Source organism: Euleptes europaea, chromosome 3 (genome assembly GCF_029931775.1).
Source record: "Euleptes europaea isolate rEulEur1 chromosome 3, rEulEur1.hap1, whole genome shotgun sequence".
Taxonomy (NCBI): domain Eukaryota; kingdom Metazoa; phylum Chordata; class Lepidosauria; order Squamata; family Sphaerodactylidae; genus Euleptes; species Euleptes europaea.
In genome coordinates this window covers 44,048,059-44,071,216 of record NC_079314.1, presented here as the reverse complement: position 1 = coordinate 44,071,216, position 23,158 = coordinate 44,048,059, and the positions used below count along the sequence as shown (strand labels likewise).

The 23,158-nt window shown below is 43.5% G+C and overlaps 1 protein-coding gene across 1 annotated transcript in view; it reads right to left on the bottom strand.

Annotated features, from left to right (window-relative positions):
- SEMA3C (semaphorin 3C) overlaps window positions 1-23,158 on the bottom strand; it is a 159,720-nt gene that overhangs the window by 4,609 nt on the left and 131,953 nt on the right. Inside the window, exons 12-16 of the mRNA XM_056845836.1 lie at window positions 21,081-21,169; window positions 18,964-19,005; window positions 16,913-17,070; window positions 7,865-7,932; window positions 1,766-1,896 (exon numbers count right to left, since the gene is read on the bottom strand). Of these exons, the coding sequence (XP_056701814.1) occupies window positions 1,766-1,896; window positions 7,865-7,932; window positions 16,913-17,070; window positions 18,964-19,005; window positions 21,081-21,169 (488 nt within the window). The remainder of the gene's footprint in view (window positions 1-1,765; window positions 1,897-7,864; window positions 7,933-16,912; window positions 17,071-18,963; window positions 19,006-21,080; window positions 21,170-23,158) is intronic.

The window sequence follows — 23,158 nt, the reverse complement described above, 5'->3', positions numbered from 1 at the left end:
AACAAACACATTCTTTACCAGCAGAGAAATTGCTTTACATTTTCAAATACAATATTTTTTTAACTTAAGGAAACTGGCATCCTAGAGACAATTATTCAAGAGTTGCAACTTGAGAGCTTTGGAGAGCCCAGTAATGGAAAATGTGATTACACCACAGTCAGGAAAATTCTTGTAGCCATGAGTATTTTTAGTTCAGACTAATTCCTTGCTGCAAAAGCTTTCCATATCATCTTCTCTTCCTGCTCCTCTGTGGCCCTCCTGAATGTTATGACTCTTGTTCCTTTCACAGATGGACAGCACGTTTAAAATATAGGAGATGTTCCCCTCATAGCAATCTTCATGCTGTATACTATGGGTATAATCCAGGCAAAATTCACCACTTTTAAGTCCTCACTGGTTTCGGCGGAAGACAGCTGCACATTAGCTCTCCCATTGAAATTAATCATAAAATTTGGCTGAATCTTGCCCAGACTTTTTTTTTTTAAGGGGAATATCTTTAGTGCTCAGAATGTGGTATTTGAGTACAAATACATTCAAGATGCAGCCATTTGCATGAGATTAAGAGACCCCTTCACCTGTAAACTAGGACTTCAAAGTAACCAAAATTTAAGGGCCGAACATTTGTTCAAAGACAGGTGATGTTTTAGGCAATGTTGAAAGCCTTTCATGTCTGGAAGATGATTTGTAAAATCCAGAGCAACCATCACATCAAGATCACAACTTTGTACTTAAAGAGTGGTTCAAACACTTCACAGAACAGATCTTTGGTATATATGCTGGTGAGGCATGAGGGCTCACAGTTTCTCACACAAATATAATGTGTGACATGAGCTGTATATAGGCACCTTCATGCCATCTTTCCTCCCTCTTCCAAGGAAGAAGGATTACACATATCAGAGATTCAAATAACCCACATAATATATTATTTTGTGGGAAGGAAGTGTGTGAACATTCGTACTTCCCTACCAGCCTGCAGGGGGCTTGTTCTCATGTGTGAATTGGCCCAATAAGAACTGCCACTTCTGGTCCCATGGTCAAATCATGAATGCAGATGAGAATCCCCCTTTCGTTCATATGCCTGTGTTCTACAAGTATGAAAAAATTACCATCCTCATTGGGAATACATCCTGGTGGTTGAAGAGTACGTATCTAGAGTCTTGCTACTTTCCCACTTTTGCTAGGGCTTTTACACTACATTGTCATGAAGGCTTGGATGCTCCGGAGAGCATCTCCATGTCTCTAATCGAAGCAGCAATGCTAAGCCTGCACCAGTGTATACAACAGCAGGCTCACACACTGCCAAAGTGGCATGCCAGACCATTTTGCTCAGCACGCAGGGCTTGTACACTGTCTTGAGCTTCTTGGTGGATATACCCTACTCACACAACCAAAGAAAGCCCCTGAGGTGCTGTCAGCACTGCTGGAGCCAGCTGGCAGTATGGACAAAGGTAACAGGCAAGGCTTATGCCCATCATCACCTCTCTGGCCCATGCAGCTGCCAGCCAGGTTCAACGCAGGCTCTCAAAGCACTGACGGTAATGCTGGCATTTGGCTTGTTCCCAGTGTGTCTAGCCAAGTATGACCGTCATCTCTGTCTTTGCCTTCCTCCTTTTGTTTGCTTTCAGTGTCTTCGCAGCTGAATGTTGTGCTTTTACTGGGAGAGGCATTGAGGCTGAAAAGATTGCCTCCCCCCATACAATGCCACCCGGTAGAGGGCATCTTCTCCGCTTTGTTCCTTCCAATACTTGTGATCAAGATTACTCACCTCTTTCCTTCTGTCATTGTCTTTTTGTAAGAGCCATTTAACAGAGGCCTGTGGCGATTTAGGCGTGCATTCCAGGAAGGTGGTGTTGTTCTTGACTCCATACTGAATGACCTCTGCAGCATTGCGGTAAGCTAGGATGTGAAAGAAGTCAAATAGAATCATAGTTCTTTGAAAGGCATTACAGTGTTCCTAAGCCTGGCAAGTGTACAAAACCAGATTGTTTTCAGGCCAGTAACATTCAGAAAGAGGTTATGTGCAGGCAAAAGAACCTATTTTAGTGGAAACATTATTCTGTAATTAGTATGGCTTAGTTGGGAGACTGAGAACATGCTGTAGGTTTATACACTGCTCCTTCCTCTCTTGTACATGAATTGGGCCGCACATCAAAAGTTCAGTTTAACTGTGATGCATTGTGACATCCATGCAGGCGCTAGGGCAAACCATAACCATAATTTTCCAACCCACTTCAAAGCTGGGTTTCAGATTTTGGTTTTACTAACAACTTAGGATCTTATGCTATACCATGCTTAAACAATGGAATGGAGGAAAGACAGAGCAGGTGAACTTTCGGGGATGTCTCACACAGTCAAATCTGACTGGATATATGGCATCATGACATCATCACGTATTCTACACAACCTCTGACGGACTGTGAACATTTCAAGGGACAAAAAAAATCTCTAAACCAAATAGCACTGAAATAGTAGTCGCAAAGGAAAACAGTGGGTACAAGCAGTAGCAAAAGTAGATGTAATGAAGGATTTGGTGGAAACTTGCACTAAACATGTTCATGTGCAAATATTTGGCACAGCCCTAGAACACAAATGAGTTTTTCCATGATTAAATATACTGGAATGCAAAAGGAATTTGGCAATCTTAACAAATGCAATGCTTGTGGCAACCTAGTAGTGGCTGGCATTCTATTTTTAGAAATCATTCTCATTATAGTTAAAATTTTATGCCCTTGCATAATCTTAAATAGTGGGATCAAATGTAAAGTGTTCTTCACAATCAGAAATTTAAAAAGCCCTGGGTTTTAAACAAATAAATGTAATGTATTTGCTCGCTTATTTTTGAAATCATTTAACTTGCTAAGAAACTTGTTAAAATATGCCTTTGTTTCTGAGAAGTGCTAGCCCCAGGATTTTGATGGCTGGAATACCAAGCACCTTTTGTATGCACAGAATTGTCCTGCTGGATCAGGTCAAAGGTTCATCTAATCCAACATCTTGTTTCCCACAGGGCCACCATACTACCTCGAGCAGGCCACAAGCAGGGCATGAAGGCAATTAGCCCTCTCCTTCTATTGCCCCCAGAACAGGTTATCTGTGGTATAATGCATTTAATGCATTCATTGGCATTTAGACAAATACATGGAAGCTAGCTACCCTCTGCCTGACCTGGATGGCCCAGGCTAGCCCAATCTCATCAGAACTTGGAAGCTAAGCAGGGTTGGCCCGGGTTAGTACTTAGATGGGAGACAGCAAGGAAGTCCAGGGTTGCAGTGCAGAAGCAGGCAGTGGCAAACCACTTCTGTTTGTCTTTTGCCTTGAAAGCTCCATGGGGTCACCATAAGTTGACTTGATGGCACTTTCTATATCAGGGGGTACTTTCAGACACCCCCTGATAAAGTCATCTATCCAAAGGCAGTGGCCATCACCCCACCTACTGTCCAAAAATTCCACACATGATGTGTTGTGTGAAGTCATCTGGACTACTGGGTGCCACACTGTTAGCAAGTTATAGATCAATGTAAGGGTTTGGAGGAGGGTAACGAAAATCCCTGCAGGTCTGGAAAACAAGCCCTATGAGAGAAGGCTGAGGAAACTGGGTGTATTTAGCCTGGAGGTGACTGAGGTACGACTTGTCTCTGCTGTTCCATAAAACAAGACTACATCTAATGGGGTTTAAGTTACTGAAGGATTCATTTGAACATTAGGAGAAACTTCCTAATGGTAAAACTGTTTAATAATGAAACCAACTACCTAAGAGGTGAGTAGGACTCCATACTGGAAGTCTTGCAATGCTATCAGTAAAAGTTGAGGTGCACTGAACAGGGTGTTGGACAAGATGACTTATAAAGATCCCATCCAACTCAAGGACTCTACAACTCTAAGAAATACTTTTTTTGTTGTTGCTCTCAAATCTACTACCAATTAATTTCATTGAGAAGCTAATTTTATAGACAGGAGAGAGAGGCTTTCTCTATCTACTTCCTCCATATTATGCACAAATAGTGAATCTTCCAAAATCCTCCTTCCCTAAATTTCTTCCTGGATTATGGAGCTCAGAATGAACTGGTCCTTATTTCCACAGCAGAACAGTAGCATTATGAATTTACTATTACTGCATTTTCATTTCTTAGTTTTGTAGGGTGCTGTGGAATGCAAAGTTTGCAGACATATGTATTAATTGATAACATATTACACATAAGGGATTGATGAAATTATGCATCTAATTGTATCAAGTTTCTTTTTGTGTGGTGTTTGCATGCATCAGTAAGATATGACACCAAAAGGAATTATGATACAATCATATATAGGATCGCACGGAGATTGATTTTTTGTAGTGTTTATGTGCCCACGTGCATTGCTAATACAGCATGTGTGTGTGGGAGAGATGCAGACACACTTGAGGAACTAAATGCTGCAGCCAAATGAACCATGATCCAGTTCTCCAATTAATTTTTGATAAACTAGAATTCAGGTTGTATAGAATGGAGGCAGATAAAAGTTCCTGAGAAAATGGAATTAGGTTAATTCTTTCTTTCATATGCATACTCTATCGTGTCTCCTCCCACCCTCCATATTTTTTTCTGAACTAAAAAATTCCGAATTCTTAGCCTATCCTTGGAGGAAAGATGGGGTTCTCCTTTTCTAGTCCTACAATATATTTTTTGAGATGGGGCGGATGGTTAATTTCCCCCAGTACCAGTTTCCCAACCTATCGTGACAACATCAATGTACTCAGGGGGCTTGGCAGGCTCCAATCCATCAGTGGCAAGGGAAGAGACTGACATCTCAACCTGGCCTACATTGTCTCTGAATGGGTCCAATCCACATACAAAAAGAATCTTTGATTCATAATATTAACATTTGGGGATGAAGCCCTAATTAGGGCTGTCAATTCGGTTCGGTCCGAACTGAAAATCAACCGAATTTCCCCTGATTCGGTGCTTTTCTGTTCGGACGGATCCGAACTCAAAACTGGCGGGCAACCGGGGGCCCCGAATTCAGCGAGTTCGGGAGTTCGCGAATAAATTCGGCCAATTCGGCCGTCAGTAAGCAGCATAACCGTCAGTAAGCAGCATTCTCCTCCCCCGGCCAATCGGTGGGCAAGCTGGGTCTTCTGGCCAATCAGTCAGGATTGAGTACTGGAGGAATCAGCTGATGTGCGGCCCGGCCAGGGAGAGAGAAAGAGCGAGCGAAATCCTCGTGTGTGTGTGTGGGGTGCTTGTGCACATTTGCTCCTTTCTGTGGCTGCAGGGGGTGCATTTTTTGGGGTGCACACACAAAACTTTCACTGGAACTTCAGATGAAGCTTCTTAAGGTACCCCCAAGTTTTGTAAACATTGGGTCAGGGGGTCCCGAGATATGGGCTCCCCCCTTTTTCTTTCCATGGCTGCAGGGGGCGCATTTTTGGGGGTACAAATCCCAAACTTTGAGCGGAGTTTCAGACCAGTGTTCTTAAGATACCCCCCAAGTTTTGTAAACATTGGGTCAGGGGGTCTCGAGATATGGGCTCTCCCCCTTTTCCCTCCCCCCTTTCCATTTATGTGGCTGCAGGGGGCGCTTTTTTGGGGATATAGCCCCCAAACATTTAGCATAGCTTCAGTGAATTATTCTTAAGATACTACCCAAGTTTTGTAAAGATGGGTTCAGTGGGGGCAGAAATATCGCCTCCCCCCTTTTCTCTTTCCATGGCTGCAGGGGGCGCATTTTTGGGGGTGCAGACACAAAACTTTCACGGAACTTTAGATTAAGCTTCTTAAGGAACCCCCCAAGTTTTGTGAACATTGGGTCAGGGGGTCCCGAGATATGGGCTTTCCCCTTTCCCCTATTGGGATGAATGGGGCAGCCGATCCGATCCTGTGTGCATCTCTCCAGAGCAAAACGTTCCGTGCCTAATTGGAATCATCTTGGATTACAGCCCGTCCTGATGGAACAGAAGACAGCCACAGTAAGACCCCTTTGGGGGCTTTAATCTATAATTTTTCTCCTGTGTATGTGTGTGTGTGTGGGGGAAAGCAGAGTCTGTGTGTGTGTGGGGAGGGAGCAGTTTCTGTGGGTGGGGGGGAAGCCAAAGGGGGCTTTCGTCGGTTCTGCCTGGGGTGTGTGTTCCCCCTCGAGTCTCTCGCTCCCTGGTTTGAGGAGGGAGGTTTCAGTTGTGTGTTGCAAAGGTGTTGTTTAACAAGGTTGTGTTTGCAGTTGTTTTGCTAATTTCTCCGCTGTTGTCGGGCTGGGAGCTTTGTGCGTGGGCGGCAAGCTCTGCTGAGAGATGCACAACATTAAGGGTGGGGGGGACCCCTTTCAGGGCCCATATCTCAGCCCCCCCTGACCCAATCTTTACAAAACTTGGGGAGTCTTTCAATAAACATCCTTTGAAGCTCTGCCAAAAGTTTGGGACCTCTAAGCCCAAAAATGCCCCCCCCGAGCAGCGGAAAGGCGCGGTTGTGTTTTTAATGGCTTTATTCGGCCGAACTTGTTTCCGAACTTCGAATTCCCGCCGAATTGAACGGATCCGAAGTGGGGGAGTTCGGACTTCGGCACGTACCGAACCCACAACGGCCAAATTCGGCTGAATCCGAACTGTACCGAATTTTGTTGTTGTTGACAGCCCTAGCCCTAATGCTTAGGATGTTTGACCCACTTTCTCTCACCCATAATTACTTAGAATGTATTTCTTACTGAGAATCTTGAAAATGAAATGCATGGTATTTGTTTTTAATAGTATGCTTTCTGAGGTAATAATAGTATGCTTTCTGAGGTAATTGTTCCAACCCACATGGTAAAGAACTTAGGGATGAATGGAGTCCTCCAGCTCTATCTTGATTAGGATTGGATCTGTCTTCAGTCTGTGATTTGCTCTAATGATCTTCTGTGGTGTTTCATAAAATGTCAAGGAGGAGAAGCCAAAAATTAAAAAGCAAATGCTCCCTGCTTGTTACTGTGACCTGGCCAGCAGCAGAGAAAGCCAAGGTGATGAATGTATCTTTCTTGGGAAGGGCCAGCCCATCCATTAAGCACACTTAGGCAATCACCTATCGTGCCAGAGGTAGAGGGGCACCAAAGCCAACACCACCCACCCACAGCATTGGTGTCTTCCACAACAAGTGGCAGCTCCAGGTGGCATCCCAGCCCCAGCGGGTGGCCTAAGCCTGCTTCTTCCTTCCCTGCATTGGGGGGGGGGAGGCCCTCTTCCTACTTCCCCCCTCTTCCATTGGGGGGCAGAGCTGTAGGTGGGCTGGGTGGCAGTGAAGTCATTTGCCTAGGGTGCCAAAAATTCTTGGCCTGGCCCTGTCCTTAGGACAACAAAATGCCTTAAACTGGCACTGACTTGAAACCCTGGTAATGTTTTCTCTTACCCATCATTTGAAGCCAGCTCCGATTCAGAAACCATAAACCATAGGAGAATGAAGCCAGGTTTCATCTATTTTAAGTCACATATCATTTGCTGTACAGGCATACTGGCTGCTAGGGCTGGAGGGACCTTGCTTTGAGGGCGCATGAACAATTATTCAGATGAACCATTTATCTGGGGCTTGAAGCAGACTAGGCTGAAGAGCAATAACAGCGATGCGCCAAGTTCCTGTACCCTGGCAATTTATGTATCTTGGTTTGCCATATTGTGGTGATGTTACCTCAAGCTGTTATCGTGGGCACAGCTAGTCTTAAAATGAAGGTATTTGCTTTTAGATTAATTTAAAAAAGAAACCTTCACTAAATCCCACAAATAAACACAGCGAGCAAAAAGGAAGGATAAAAGTTAAAAATACATGGAAGCTGCTCTTTAACCAGTCAACCACTCACGGATAGTATGATTCACTTAAAAGGACGACCACATGTTTTTACAGCCGAATCTTCTTTTAACTCACTGTACCTTTTAGATTAAATCCTCGACATTGAGTCATAGGGTTTCCATGCCTCACATCTTGTCTACGGCTCCTCCTAAAACATTGAGAGGAGGGGGGAAGAGATGAAATAGGGGGAAGAATTACTTCAGAATAGCTAATGTATATATAAAAACACTACACACCAGTAGAAACAATAAGGTCAATCAACTTACTCTAAACAATGAGCTCTATGGAAGAAACCCACATCTCATTAAAGTCACCATGACTTAAAATGGATCAGGGTTGAACCTTCCAAGTGACTCAGTCTACATGACCCTGTACCAGAAAAGGTGAAAGTGATTTGTATTCCATCCAAACATCTGGCATTAGATAATTCCAGGACTCTCGGGTTTCAGAGATTACTACAAAACTTTGTGCTTGGAGAAGGGGAATGGCGATGGAACCTACAGAACCGTGTTCTTTACCCAGAATACATACATAAACATTGCCGCTCTTCCAATTTCATCCTTGGAGCTGTAGCTGTTTACTTAGGCTTTTCATGTAACACTGAAATTCTGAGGAAAAATATTTCCTTTAGCGTTAGACAACCTCCGCTATTCTGATTGGGAACAGTACCCACATTTTAACCCACGGAAGTCAAGCAATGAAGGCAACCATTATGATTTATGCCACACTTGAGAACTGCAACTATGTTCATTGTTTTTGGAAGTGGTGCTTTGCTGATTAATTGCAGATACTCAATGGATGGTTTAACGGCTAGGTTCTTTAGACACAGGGAATGCCTCCCAAAACAGTCTCCCATGTCCGGTCCCATGTCTTCTCTTTGCCATAATATGGAGCAACACTTAGTCCATGTTGTTATACAGTGTATGTAAGAACATAAGAAAAGCCATGCTGGATCAGACCGAGGGCCCATCAAGTGCAGTATTCTGTTCACACAGTGGCCAACCAGCTGCCTCTAGGAAGCCCATGAGCAGGATGACTGCAACACCATCTTCCTGCCAATGCTCCCCTTGAACTAATATAAAGTGGCATGATGCCTCCGGTTTTAGAGGATTTAGATATCCATCAGGACTAGTAGCTATTCTGACCAATTGATAGCACCATCCTCCATGAATGTGGCACTGTCGTTTCAAAGCCTTCCATGTTGCTGGCCATCACCACATCATGTTGCACTGAGTGCCAGTTTAACTATGTGCCATGTGAAGAAATAGTTCCTTTTGTTTATCCTTTATCTCCTACCCTTCAGCTTCAATGGATGATTGAAAAACTTCCCTGGAGGTTTTTAAGAAGAGGTTAGATGGCCATTCGTCAGCAATGCTGATTCTGTGACCTTAGGCAGATGATGAGAGGGAGGGCATCTTGGCCATCTTCTGGTCACTAGGTGTGTGTCTGTGGGGGGGAGGTAGTTGTGAATTTCCTGCATTGTGCAGGGGTTGGACTTGATGACCCTGGTGGTCCCTTCCAACTCTATGATTCTATGATTCTATTCTATGATTCTATGATGCCAGCACTCTACTATTTTGAGAAAGGAAGAAAACCTTACCCCTGTTCATCCTCTCTACACCATGCATACTTTATAAATCTCTATCATGCCTACTTCTCTCACCTTTTTTCTAAGCTAAACAGCCCTAGCCGTGTTAACCAGTCCTCATAGGGCAGCTGCTCTACCCCCCTGATCATTTTGGTTGCTCTTTTCTGCTTTTTTTCAAGCTCTAAAATATCCTTTTTTCAGGTGTTGTGACCAGAATTGCTCATAGTACTCCAATTCTGGTCTCACCATAGATGTGTGTAACAGCAGTATGATAGCAGCAGTTTTATTCTCTATTTCCTTTCTAATTACATCCAGCACAGAATTTGCCTTTTTCACAGCAGTTGCACACTGGGTTGACATTTTCATTGAGCTATCCACTACCACCCCAAGGTCCCTTTCCTGGTCAGTCACTGCCAGTTCAGATCCCATCAATGGGATTTTTTGCTCCAATATGTATCACTTTACACTTGCTCACATTGAACCTCATTTTAATGGCCATTCCCCAGTTTGGAGAGATCCCTTTAAAGTTCTTTGCAATCCATTTTTGTTTTAACCACCCTAAATAACTTGGTGTCACTACAAACTAGGTTACCTCATTACTCACCTCTAACTCCAGCTATGGCTGGTTTTAAAGGAAATGGGTGTGCCACTACATCTGATTGTTTTGATGTGCAACCTGTACTCTGGACAAGAGGCCACAGTTAGAACAGAATATGGAGAAACGGAATGGTTTCCAATTGGCAAAGGTGTCAGACAAGGATGTATTTTATCTCCCTATCTCTTCAATCTATATGCAGAACATATAATTAGGAAAGCAGGATTAGATTTAGATGAAGGTGGAGTGAAAATTGGAGGGAGGAACATTAATAATTTGAGATATGCTGATGACACTACATTATTGGCAGAAAATAGTGAAGATTTGAAACAACTACTGCTGAAAGTTAAAAGAGAAAGTGCCAAAGCAGGACTGCAGCTGAACATCAAGAAAACAAAAGTAATGACTACAGGAGAATTACACAACTTTAAGGTTGACAATGAGGAAATTGAAATTGTTCAAGACTTTCTATTCCTTGGCTCCACCATTAACCAAAAGGGAGACTGCAGCCAAGAAATTAGAAGGAGATTGAGACTGGGAAGGGCAGCCATGAAGGAGCTAGAAAAGATTTTGAAGTGTAAGGATGTGACTCTGGCCACCAAGACTAGATTAATTCATGCCATCATATTCCCTATTACTATGTATGGGTGTGAAAGCTGGACAATGAAGAAAGCTGATAGGAAGAAAATAGATTCCTCTGAAATGTGGTGTTGGAGGAAAGTGTTGCGGATTCCGTAGACTGCCAAAAAAACAAATCAGTGGGTTATAGATCAAATCAAGCCTGAACTGACCCTAGAAGCTAAAATGACTAAACTGAGGCTGTCGTATTTTGGTCACGTCATGAGACAACAAGAGTCACTGGAAAAGACCGTCATGATAGGAAAAGTTGAGGGCAGCAGGAAAAGAGGAAGACCCAACAAGAGATGGATTGACTCAATAAAGGAAGCCGCAGCCTTCAATTTGCAAGATCTGAGCAAGGCTGTCAAAGATAGGACATTTTGGAGGACTTTCATTCATAGGGTCGCCATGAGTCGGAAGCGACTTGACGGCACTTAACACACACACACACACGACTCCAGGTCATTTATAAATGATAAATACCAGTCCCAATACAGATCCCTGAGGAACTCCGCTGCTCACATCCCTCCATTATGAGTACTAACCATTTATTCTTACTCTCTGCTTTCTGTTTTTAGCCAATTTCCAATCCATAAGAGGAATTATCTGTCCTGAATCTCCCACCCTTCAGCTTCAGAGGACTTGTCCTCTTACTCCATGGCTATGAAGTTTGTGTAGGAGTCTTTCCCCCCGCCCCACCTGCCAGCAGAAGTCCATGATGTGGAGTTGGATGCAGAAGATACAGAGCTGATATTGCAGAAGCGAGTGGCAATGTTACAGTAGACTGGAAGAGAACTCATCATGAATTTGCCTAGAACATGATGTTCTGCTGCGAGTAGCAGAATAAAATATTGGCTCCCATGCCCACCAATTATGATACAATTTATTTTTAAATTTATTAAATGTATATCCTGCCCTCCCCAGCAAAGCCGGGCTCAATGCCCTGTGGCACAAATTTAATACTTGTGATCTGAAGAAGTGGGACTTAAGATTGAGCTTTTCATGCATTAGGTTATTGTGTAAGTGTAGAATAGTTAACATTATGTGGGAAGCCTCAGCAGGAAGATGACTGAATTTCTCAGGCTGGTTTCAAGAAATTATAAATGCTAATGACTTTTGCCACAGATCAAGACACTGTAATAGGATCAGAAAACTGAAAATACTAAAAGTTTCTGGGACATAGGTGGCTGACCCTAGATATTTGCTGCCCCAAGAACCTGCACTGTCCAATCCTAGTAGGTGCACATCAATGATGCCGATGGTCCTTGGGCCACATTCAGATTGCATACTGTTCCATCAATGTTCTTAGAAATATTAGCACTACGAGTAACTACTTAGATTCTGGCTACAGTTAGCCTGCAGTGTCCACAGCCTTACACAGGCAGAACTGTAACTGCTTCTCCTTTGTCTCCCTCAGAAAACGGTAAAAACTGGTGTGATGGAAGGTCCCTGAAGGATTTCTAACAGAATTCTCAGCACCCTCTGCAGAACTCCAGTCCAGCGTTGCTGGAATGGGGGAGTGAAACTATTTGGACAAAATATACTTTCTTTCATCAGGGGTGGGCGTCCAATAAGTCTACTCAAAGTCAAGCATCTCAGTTTATAAAACATTGTCCCAACCAAAGGCAAGAATTACTCCACTGTGTGTTAGGGGAACAAACTGAGCAATTCAGAAAAAGAGCACTTTTGCAACCACTTCACTTTCAGTGCTGATGCCAACACTTGACTTTGCTTTGCCCTTCTCAAGACACACCACAGGCCAAGCAAAGATGTTTCTATGAGATTCAGATTGTTATAAATTGCTTGTTTGCTCTTTCAAACCTCATTTGCAAACTGAAAGTGGGCAGTTTAATGATGCCTAACCTATACAAAAAGTAGAAATATTCAGCTGAGGATGTACTGTGAGCGTATTTTGGGTACAGGACATTATCAGATACTTTGAAGTCTTGTTTGGGAAATGAAATTTTGTAGGAATTCAAATTGCAGGGAAATAACAAGGCTCAGCAAATGCAGCCTGTAGAAAGAGTTACTGCTGTCTAGACTTGAGGGCTTGACTTGGCTCCTGCTGTCAATGTTTTCTCAATCATAATCTGCTTTTTTTAAAGATAAAAGAATAAGTTATTTTCTAAACACATGAAAACCAGACGCCATTCTGTATGTATTAATTTTGTCTACTATAAAAAGCAAAGGATAAACAGATCATTATCCCACGGAGATGTGTTTGTCTGCCAACATGATGGAAATATTAAGTAATCCCCAGAAGTTTGTAAACTTTCGACCAGGCCGAATTCACACACCTGTGTTACACTTGGCAGTTGCAATTGCCAGACATCCCTTGCAGTCTGGAGGTGTCATCTCATTCCAGAATGACAGAGCAACATTGAACCACCAGAGATTCTAATAACTGGTTGCCTTCCTTTACTTTAATGATATACTCATACAGACAATTTGGCTCTGAACAGTGTCACGCTAAGACTAAAATAAAAGGAAAAATAAAAGAAGAGAAGGAGGAGGAGTTGGTTTTTATATGCCGACTTTCTCTACCACTTAAGGCAGAATCAAACCTGCTTACAATCACCTTCCCTTCCCCTCCCCACAACAGACACCCTGTGAGGTAGGTGGCGCTGAGAGAGCTCTAAGAGAATTGTGGCTAGCCCAAGGTCACCCAGCTGGCTTCATGTGTAGGAGTGGGGAAACCAGATTAGCGCCCATTGCTCATGTGGAGGAATGGGGAATCAAACCCAGTTCTCCAGATTAAAGTCCACTGCTCCAAACCATTGCTTTTAACCACTTCACCACAATTTTTAATCTTAATCAACTGGGGAAAAAACTTGGCAACTGCCAATGTAATATTAAAATCCACCCCTGCTAAAAGAAACTTCAAATTATCCAATTCACACCTAGGGTCCCGGATAAAAGGCTTTATCCATCTATCTCTTGCCACACTGAGCAGGTCACAGCTGACTAGAGAATGTTGAAGTGTGTCTATTTGATCAGAACCACATTGACACACTCGCTCAGAATACAGAACCTTATTTAAATGACCCAATAGCTCCCCTGATGGAATGGCATTCAATCTAGCCATCATAAATAATCGTCTATAGCATGGGACTATCAGGAAGTCAAAGTATGATGGAAGAGATTGTGGAAGCATTAAACCTAGATATAAAGGTGAACATACTCTACGTGATCTTATCATAGTGCTTCTAAAATCCAGTTTTTGCAAGCAGCTCAAGATTAAAGAAAGAGCTGCTGATGACCCATGAGCTTTTAATTGATAGAGAGAAATTCCTAAAACTGGATATGACATTCAATTGGTTGCCTACCAGAAGGCAGCCATGTTGGTCTGCAGTAGAACACCTAGAACTGAGACCAGTAGCACTTTATACCCCAAAAATCTTGTTGCTTTCTAAGGGGCTTCTGGACTCGAATCCATGCTTTCTAAAACTGTTCAGGAGTAGACAATGAGTCTGAATTTTGACTTGATCTTCTAAATATGTATTGCACCAAACAGAATTTAATGTTGATATATGCAGTCAGCTATTGTCATTTTTAAAAATTAAGGGATGTATAGTACAAATCCTACATTTGAGATTAGGCTGGGCTTTTCCTAGTGTCTTGGGTGGTGTGGAGAAGGGACAGAATTGCACGTTTGACATGCCAAACACAGATTACCAGCCATGTATGGTGGCACATCAAGGACTCACTACAGTGCCATCTGAAGCAGAGTTACACCTTTCTAAGCCATTGACTTGAATGGATTTAGAAGAGTGCAACCTCGTAGGATGGCCCTGCGAACCATCTCTTTTGCTTCCTGCTTGGACCTAGCCATTCATGATCCTCCTGCCAAACATCAGAATTCAATTTGGAATTGGGCCTTGTAAACAAACCTATTTTGCCAAACAAATTGGCAAATAGCTTGCTTTTTTGCAGCCCTAATTATCAGTCTAAGGCCATTTATGCATGACTGTTTCCTTGCCATCACCCCACCAAGTGCTTTGGAGCTTTGCCTTGATTATGCATGCATTTTCCAACCATCAGAGGTTGCCTCATTCCCCCTACCCATTTCTGCACATTTTGCCTGGGTTTTCTGGATGCTGGCTAAACACAAATCCAGAAAACATGGTCAAAATGCGTGGAAACACAAGGGGACAGCAAGGTGACCTCTGACAGTCGGAAAATGCATGCATAATCAAGGCAAAGCCCTGAAGTAGTTGGAGGGGTGACGGTGAGGAAACAGCCAGGCATAAATGGCATAAGAAAGCCTCAGAAAGCCCCATGTTCACTAGCAGTGCCATGGGCTTTCCCACATGATGTTAAGCATAGGAATGCACAAAATAGAGGAATTTATTTATTTAAAATATTTGTAAATTTGCTTTTCTTCAAACAATCTGGGATCCAAGGTAGGCAATAAGAAGCTAAAAAAAGACAGAACCATAATTAAAAGCTTTTACCAAAGATCCACAAAATACATAAAAAGAGCAGCAATCCAAGTTTGGCCATCTTTAGTGTTTGAAAAGTTGACTGTGCCTTTCCCCAAATTCTTCTTCTGAAAATCAAGATTTGGATGATTCTTTTATGCTAGTCTGATGCTTACTGCCACACAAAGAAGAGCATATTTAAAAAAAATGCACCAAAAAACCCTTTTACCTGATTGCTTTTAATAGGGAAACAATACTGTCATTTCTAAAACTTATCTATCTGTCAATGTAACCCTCCACAGGAAAAATAAGATTATTTTTTAAGCCAAATAATGGTTTAAATTAAATGATGACATAACACAGAATAATTTTAAAGTACTTCTACAGATTACTTGAGGAAGATTCCCTGAATTCCTGAGGGAACGCAAACAAAATTAATCATTTCTTCCACAACTGCCACAGCAAATCCCAGCAGGGGACCACAACCCTCCCAGGTCACAAAAAAGAAATGAAGATGAGGAAGGAATGTTACCCCCCCCCCGAATAATAAGATAAATGATCAATTTTAACTACCTTAAAAGAGAAAACAAATGTCACACCAAATGCAGGCTCCGACTTGCTGGGAGCCTTGGATTGCGGGCCCATACTGGGGGGAGGCAGGGGCCAGCTCCAGGATCCCGTGAGGACCTGGGCTTCAGGGGCTGGGCGGCGAGCGAGTGGCAGGGTTCCTGTGTGGTGCCAACTGCGTGCTGTGTGTAATGGCAGCCAGCCCAGCAGCAATACTGGCGGGGGATGCCCCCTTGCTTGCTGTGCTGCACTCTGTCCCGCCCCCAAATTTTAAATGGGCCAATCAGGGCCCTTCATGGGAGGTAATTCTCCCAGCCAGCTGGGTATATAAAGAAGGCTCACTCTGTTCCCTGTTCACTCTGCTTCTTGTTGTTCTGCCCACCCTCCCTTTACTAGGCTTTGGTTGTATGTAAGAATTATGTTCAATTTGTTTTGCTTTGTCACAGCTTTATGTCTGGTGGTTTTGGCATGGGGCTGGATCCAATTTGGGGGAAATGCTGGCCCCCTTTCCCCCACTCTGGGGATCTCAATAAGGGGTTTGGGGGGAGGCCAGGATTGAAACATGCCCAGCTCAGGGGCTGTCGGGGTAGCCTCCCACCAGGTGGAAGGGAGGCTTCCTTCCGAGTGGTTCCAGCATACTGCCATCCCAGGCTACAGCCAGGAGGCAGGCTGGGTAGTAGGAGGTACATCAGCTGGCAGATGAGTCATCTGATCGTTTGGTTCTGTCCTCATGCCATGCCAATGCCTATTGCTGTTTCAATAAAGTTGTGGCCATTTCTGACTTTGTGCAAATCAATGACTAAAGCATTGCGTGTCTAGGGGCAGAGGGGGTTGCATGCAGGGGTCTGGGCATACGGCTAGTTTGGGGGCTGGCCACCAGACTCTCCCCAGTTAGGTGCTGGGTCTGCAATTCTTGTTTCCTTCTCAAATTTGTTTGGTAGATGTACAGGTACATTGGTGATCATCCTGTACCACAACATTAAAGAACCCATTCTAATCACCAAGATTTGAATCCAACTGACAAATGCGAACATTTCTTCTGAGGACTACATTACCCAGGGTAGTCAAGGTAGAGGGGAAGAAGAGTGTTTCTGTCTAGCATTCTAACCTGAAGAAGAACTCAGGGCTGCTTTACTGAGTTAAGTGTGTGAAGCAGTTCAGTCCCTGAAAGTATTATATAAATGCTAAGTAATAAGCAAGTACACTTGGTGGTTACACCATGCCAACAAAAAAGATAACAATGAAAATGCCCTTCCAATAACATATTTCGTTCACACCCAGCAAATGAAGGTTAAATCTAGGCTTGCAACTCTTATCCCACTAACTTGGACTTACTTACCTTTTCCCTGTTGGGTAGAACCTGGAGCAGGAATTGCCATCCCAAGCACAGTAGGGGTCTCTGGCAAGGCAACAGTCAGCACAGGCTGTCCCGTAGATGTGGCAGCGGTGCAAGGAAACTTGAGCCACCCCTTCATCCGAGCTCACATACAACTGTTGCTGTTCAACAGGAAATAAGAGAGATTTACTTCAGGAGCTGAGATTAGGAGAACGTAGCCAGTGTGCGGCTAAAAGTTGCCTAAGCTCTCCCATTTTTATGAAATTAATGGGGAAAAAAGTCAAGAAGTGAGCCACTAACGGGCTGAAGTCCAAAACAAACAGAGGGAACTCTCAGGTTAATATGGGGATAATATTATATCTTCCTGTGAGGAAATACTTAGGGAAGGTATTAATGATTTTAAGACATTGGAGTCCATTGTTTCATTCTGTCGTAAGGAGAGTTTAGTGATCTGATATCTTGCTTCTTCCTGGGTATTTTAATTTCCTCCTAAGAAGATGAAGGAGAACAATTTTGCTATGTCTAGAGTACCATTTTGACAATATTAAGGTGGTGACATGCTGTTTCACATTTAAGAATGAATTTCAGGGGTAAGCAACTTCTAACGCATGGGACAAATAGCAGCACGGTAGAACATTTTGCTTGGCATGCAGGGCTGTTCTCCCCCCAAGTTCCTGAGCTGCTGGCAGAACTCATCGGGCAAGCAGTGTGCAAGGAGGCAAGGGACACGGCATGCCCTTCATTGCCTCCTGAACCCATATCGACCCTCTGAGGCTTGTCTTGCTTCTAGACTAGAGTATCTGACCAGCTACAACCCGCATTATTTTCCCCACCCTTTGTTTGCCAACAAAGAAATTATGATGAAATAACTACCATTGATACATGCCCGTATACATTGTATTGAAACCAATACTGACTGCAGAGTATCATATATTCTAATAGCCACCTGTACCCCAGTCTGCAGATACATAAATTTGTGGATCAGGACCTGGTGGAGAGAAAGAAGGTTTTCCTGCAAACTTGGGGAAACACCCAGATTTGCAGGAAAATCAGAAAAATCACAAAATATGGATGGGAGCGTTTAATCCCTCTCACACAAAAAAATTATCAGCCGCTACTGCTAGCCCTGCCTCTCCTCTGAGGTGGTGAGGCAGCAATGCTGAGGATGGAGGAGCTGTGGGGGGAGAAGTACCACCCCCACCACGAGCCCGACCATTGCTCCCTCTCCTCACCAGCCTCTGAGGCTCAGAGACAGTGGAGCTGTGGGCAGCCCTCTGTGGCTGCAGCCAATACCTTTTCCCATCACCAGATCGTAAAAGGCTGACGTGCTGTCAATGCCAGGCAGCCCTTTGTGACCACCGCTGACCCCAGGCTGCCTTCTCTCACCACCGGTCACAAGAGGATGGTGCAGTCCTGGCAAGGGAGCAGGCAATGACAGGGCTGTCCAGGGGCAAAGTCTCTCTGCCCCGTCCTTGCTCACTCCAGCATGTCCTGCAGGGCTCTCTGCAGTGCAGTCGCCATCAGGCAGCTTCCAGTGGGTGCTGCAAAAGCCAGGTGGAACCTCTCTTTCTGCTGCTGATGTCCGGCAGCCTTCTTCTGCTGCTAAGTACAAAAGGCTGGCGCAGGACCTGGCAAGGGAGCTGGGCAGACGGGTCTGGAGGCGTCCTGGCCAGAGAACTGGAATGGGGCTGGTGGGGCAGCAGGCTGGGGAAAGTGGGCTATGAGACACCCCCCCCCAGCAATTGCAGACAGTCCCCAAGAGCCAGGGATGATCCAGCAGCAGGCATGATCCAAGTAATTGATGGGGGGGTGAGGACAGAAAGTGAGAGCAATTGGAGGGAAAGAAAGGAAGAGTGATGGGGTGGGGATGGAGACAGAGAGAGAGTGTGTGAGAGAGAAAGTGACAAGAGGTGTGGGGGTGGGAGAGAGACAGAAACAGAGAAGGGGTGGTGGGAGAGAGGATTAAGCAAACATGGGGGAATGGGATGGCTGCTTCCACAAGTTCCTTGTGGGGCCCCACTTGTAACCTAACTATTATTTTTTCTTTTTTTTACCTTTTTCGATGAAATGGCCATTGTTGTTATAGGTGCGTTATTCTGCAAAGCAATAAAAAATTATACTTCTATATTCTGATAGTTGTAAGTACGTTATAATTACAGTAACCTAAATATAACAGTATATCCTTATGGAGACATAATTCGCACCTCATCGTTCTCAGGGGCCGCCCGGTGTTTGACATCTATAGATTGTCTCAGTCAGTATGCCATACCCATGAACCCCGTGACGTGACGGCATTAAACTCCTCAACGCAAACACTCACACAGTCTAGACAGTCCGAGAAGAATAGCCCTTGAAGCACCACATCACCAGTGAAGACAGCCTGATCGCCCCCTTCAAACTGTCTCTTGCGGTTTGTCACAAATCCCTGTATTTATGCTTGGGAGATGATACCATACAGCATTTTCTCTCACAGCTCATATTTAATTAGGCTGTAAGCAGGATAAAGGGAACCTTTCCTGCACCCGACACCCAGCACTACATGTAGTTTGGTGCCGCTGATTTAGGTTATCGTTGCAAAATGTCGGCGTTAAAAAATGAAGTGCTGGCCCACTTGACATTTTGTTTGAGTTTGACTTATGCAAAGGACACGTCAAGCGAGCTAGAATGTTGCTCTTTTCCTTCGTCGGGTAAAAGGGCACTCCAAAGTGGTAATAGGCATGCCATCTTAAATTACAGAGCTAACATTTCCTCTGTTTTTTTTTTTAATATCATGATAATGGAAAAAGAGTGTTCCTCATTCTTCTGGAGCTCATGGATTAATGAGAATAATCACAGGAGAAAAATGAAGTTAGGGCAAATCTGGTTTTACCGCATCATCTGGAGCGGAATAGACCAGGGATGGGCCCAAGCTAGACCACAGCCTGTAGGATGTACCACCAATCAATTTCTGGATCATCTAGCATCTTCCAGTTGTTGGATGTCTCACAATGAATGATCCACTACATGGACTACAGACTGACCCAGCAAGACATGTGTCTCCACGCCCCAAAATAAAGACACCACACTACATGGTTTAAACTAGGGATCATTAATTAACCAAAACTAATCTCACTCCACTATTAACAAAGTAGTGCAAATTGCCGGAAGGCTGCCCAGTTGGGTTTGCCAGTGCTTAGACCATTCCACCCTGGCTCCAAGTTCAACACAGCTGCACGCCATGCCTTGTTTTTCCTTGCCACTACCACAGTTGTGCAGAGATGCCCTTGCATACCACTGGGAGTGTGCCAAGCCACCGGGGTGGATCAGCACCCTCCTCAGAGGGCTGCCCCAAGTAGGTGCTTGGGTGGCTTGGCTGAAGAGCCAGCCCTGAGTCTACTTCATCAGATTCTCACATACAAAAGCTTATGTGGACTGTCAAAGTGTGGGAGAGAGCCAGTGGCAAGCCAGTATAGACTCTTGCCTTATAGACTGTTGATGGGATGCTCCTCCCCTCCTCAGTAGCTCAAGCATCTAGGGAACTACTCCTTCCACATCGTGGAAAAACACATTCATCGGGGCACAACCTTTGAGGTACAAGGGGACTCATTGTTTTTGCAACATGGCTGCTTTCTAATCTTTATGTGCATTTACAGAGAGGTTTAGCAAAATGACTGACAGGTACAATGGCAACTGATGGCTTTTCCTTCCCAATTTTTTATCTGTCTTTGCAACTTAGGCTGATTCTGGCCTATGTCTTTCCAACACCAGTAATATCTGGGGTTTAACAAAGTACAGGAAAGCAAAAACAAGGCTGTTTTGCTTGAGATCTATAGCTTGGCGTCAGTGTGCTTATCGGATAATCAAAAGCAAGAGAATTTGGTGTCCTGCTGTGTGTGATCACAAGCATGACACAGCAGAAAGCGCTTTCTTCTGGCAGCCATTGAAACATGGAAAAAGATGAAGTTACTGAAATCCTTTAAGTCAGGATGACAATTTAAGGAACAGTAAACAATATAAATGCAGATTACATACATTTCAGGATCTTGTTTCACATTAAAAAAGTTATAGACTGCTAAAAGATCCATCACTCTTTCATCAAATACATGTCCTCTTTGCCAAGCTCCTTTAGATCAGAATTTTCTGTACAAGTGAACACACACAAGGGAGAAGAATAAGGGAGAGCAAGACACACCTGGAAAACTTCCAGTTCTTCTAATATGAGTTCCCCACTTGCTGTGGAATTGCTGGGCAGGACGACGACCTTCTGAACTGTGCCTTGGTCTGGAACAGAGAAAGAGGGGGAGAGGGAACAACAGAACGAAAAAAATGAGATCAGTTGGGAAGACCACAGTAGAGAAAATTGCATAATGGATAGAGGTGATGCCAAGACACACAAAGAGCTGGGGCAAAGGTTCAGAGATCTGGCACACACAAGCTGCATACATACAAAAACAATAACAACAACAACCCATCACCTCTTGCTCTTTCATAATTACAGTGGAGAACATCTTCCATTGTAGCTTTTTCTTTTTATCTCACAAAAGACTTGTAATTTCTTAAGAAGCAAACAAATGTTCCTCTAATTGAAAACTCTTACAGTGATTACTCCAGTACATAATGTATTTTGATACACAAACCCATTTCTGCAAATCTTCATTACAATTCCCAATTTCATTCTGGGATCCTATTAAACTGTCTAATGTGGCCAGTTTGGCTACAGAAAAAGCTTCCCTCAAGTCAGCCCATAGCATGCAATGTATGATTTTAATACTATTTCAAAATATAAAAAATGTAAATGGTCATTGCCCCAGCATTCTGTTCTCCTGGGAACATTCAGAGCAGCCACAATGGAATAAACTAATGATGCATCCCAATAATCTCCAGAATAGGAAAAAAACATTCAAAAATAAAGAATGTGGAGAGGAAGAAGAGTAATGATTTTGCTGGCTTTAATATGCGTAGCTAAGTTTGTTATCTTTTATTATTATTATTATTATTATTATTATTACTTTTATCTATAATGTTATGTAATTTTGACTGATTTTTTGTTTCTTTTTCTTTCCTCCAATTTTATGTATGTATGTAATTTTTTGTATGTAATAAAGTTTTTTAATTAAAAAAGGAATAAACCAATGATCCCTGAAGTCCAGCACTCTTGTTCATGCAACGTCAGTCCAGATGCCACTGAAAAGCTTCCGAGCAGTGCGTGGAGGGCAGGGCCTGCCCTGCTCTGGCTCCCAACACTCATGTTCCGATTGCTCCTGGCTCTGATAAGGAGGTTCCATTTCTACCTTGGTGCTAATAGCCATGGATGGCCCTATCCTCCATTAATGGGTCTAATCCCCTTTTAAAAAGCTAACTAAACTCGGAACCGATGAATTTCACAAGTCAGTTATTCTTTGGTGAAGGAATACTTTCTTTGATCAGTCTTGTTTTTACTGCCCATAAAATTCAGTGGGTGCTAAAGTGTTATATTATGGGATGTTCTCTCATTGGCTGTCTCCATCCTATGGATAATTTTATAAACCTCATTTGTCTTTTCTCTAAATAAAAAGGTCCCAAAAACATGCTGTCAGGTTGCAACCGACTTTTTCCATGGGGTGTTTCAGACATAAGATGAGAAGTTGTGGTTTGCCATTCCCTTCCTCTATGTAGCAACCCCAATCTTCCTTGGTGGCTTCCCATCTAAGTACTGACTGTGGCTGACCCTGCTTAGCTCCCAAGCCCAGTCCAAAGTGGGCTAATAGGGCCAAATGTCCCAAAAGTCTTAGCTTTTCCTTGCAAAAGTACTCAAATGCTTTAACCATTTTGCTTCCCCCTTTTGCTCCATTTTGAGATACAGGGGACCAGAACTATACACAGTATTTCAAATGCGGACACACCACAGATCTGTACATTGGCATTACAATATTGGCCATTTTTTTCCTAATGCCTATTCCTAGCAATCCCTACTCTAGATTTCCCCTTTTTCACCATAACTGCACATTTGCTCTAAAGTTTAATCAAGCTAGTGACCTCAAGATCTCTTTCCTACTCAGTAACATAGTTCAGAAGTAGCATTAAGAGCAATTCTCTTTATTCGTCTTTACCCACTTTCTCCTTGAAACCCAACAATCTGTTTCTTTCCTCCTTTTTAGGAATTTGGGGGTTGTTTCAAATCAATTCCATTCTGATCAAAAGAGAAACCTGAAGAGAAGTTGGGCAGGAAGGGAGGCTGTACAAAATTTCAGAATTTCATTCTGGTAAAGCTCAGAGGTAGGCAATGCCATC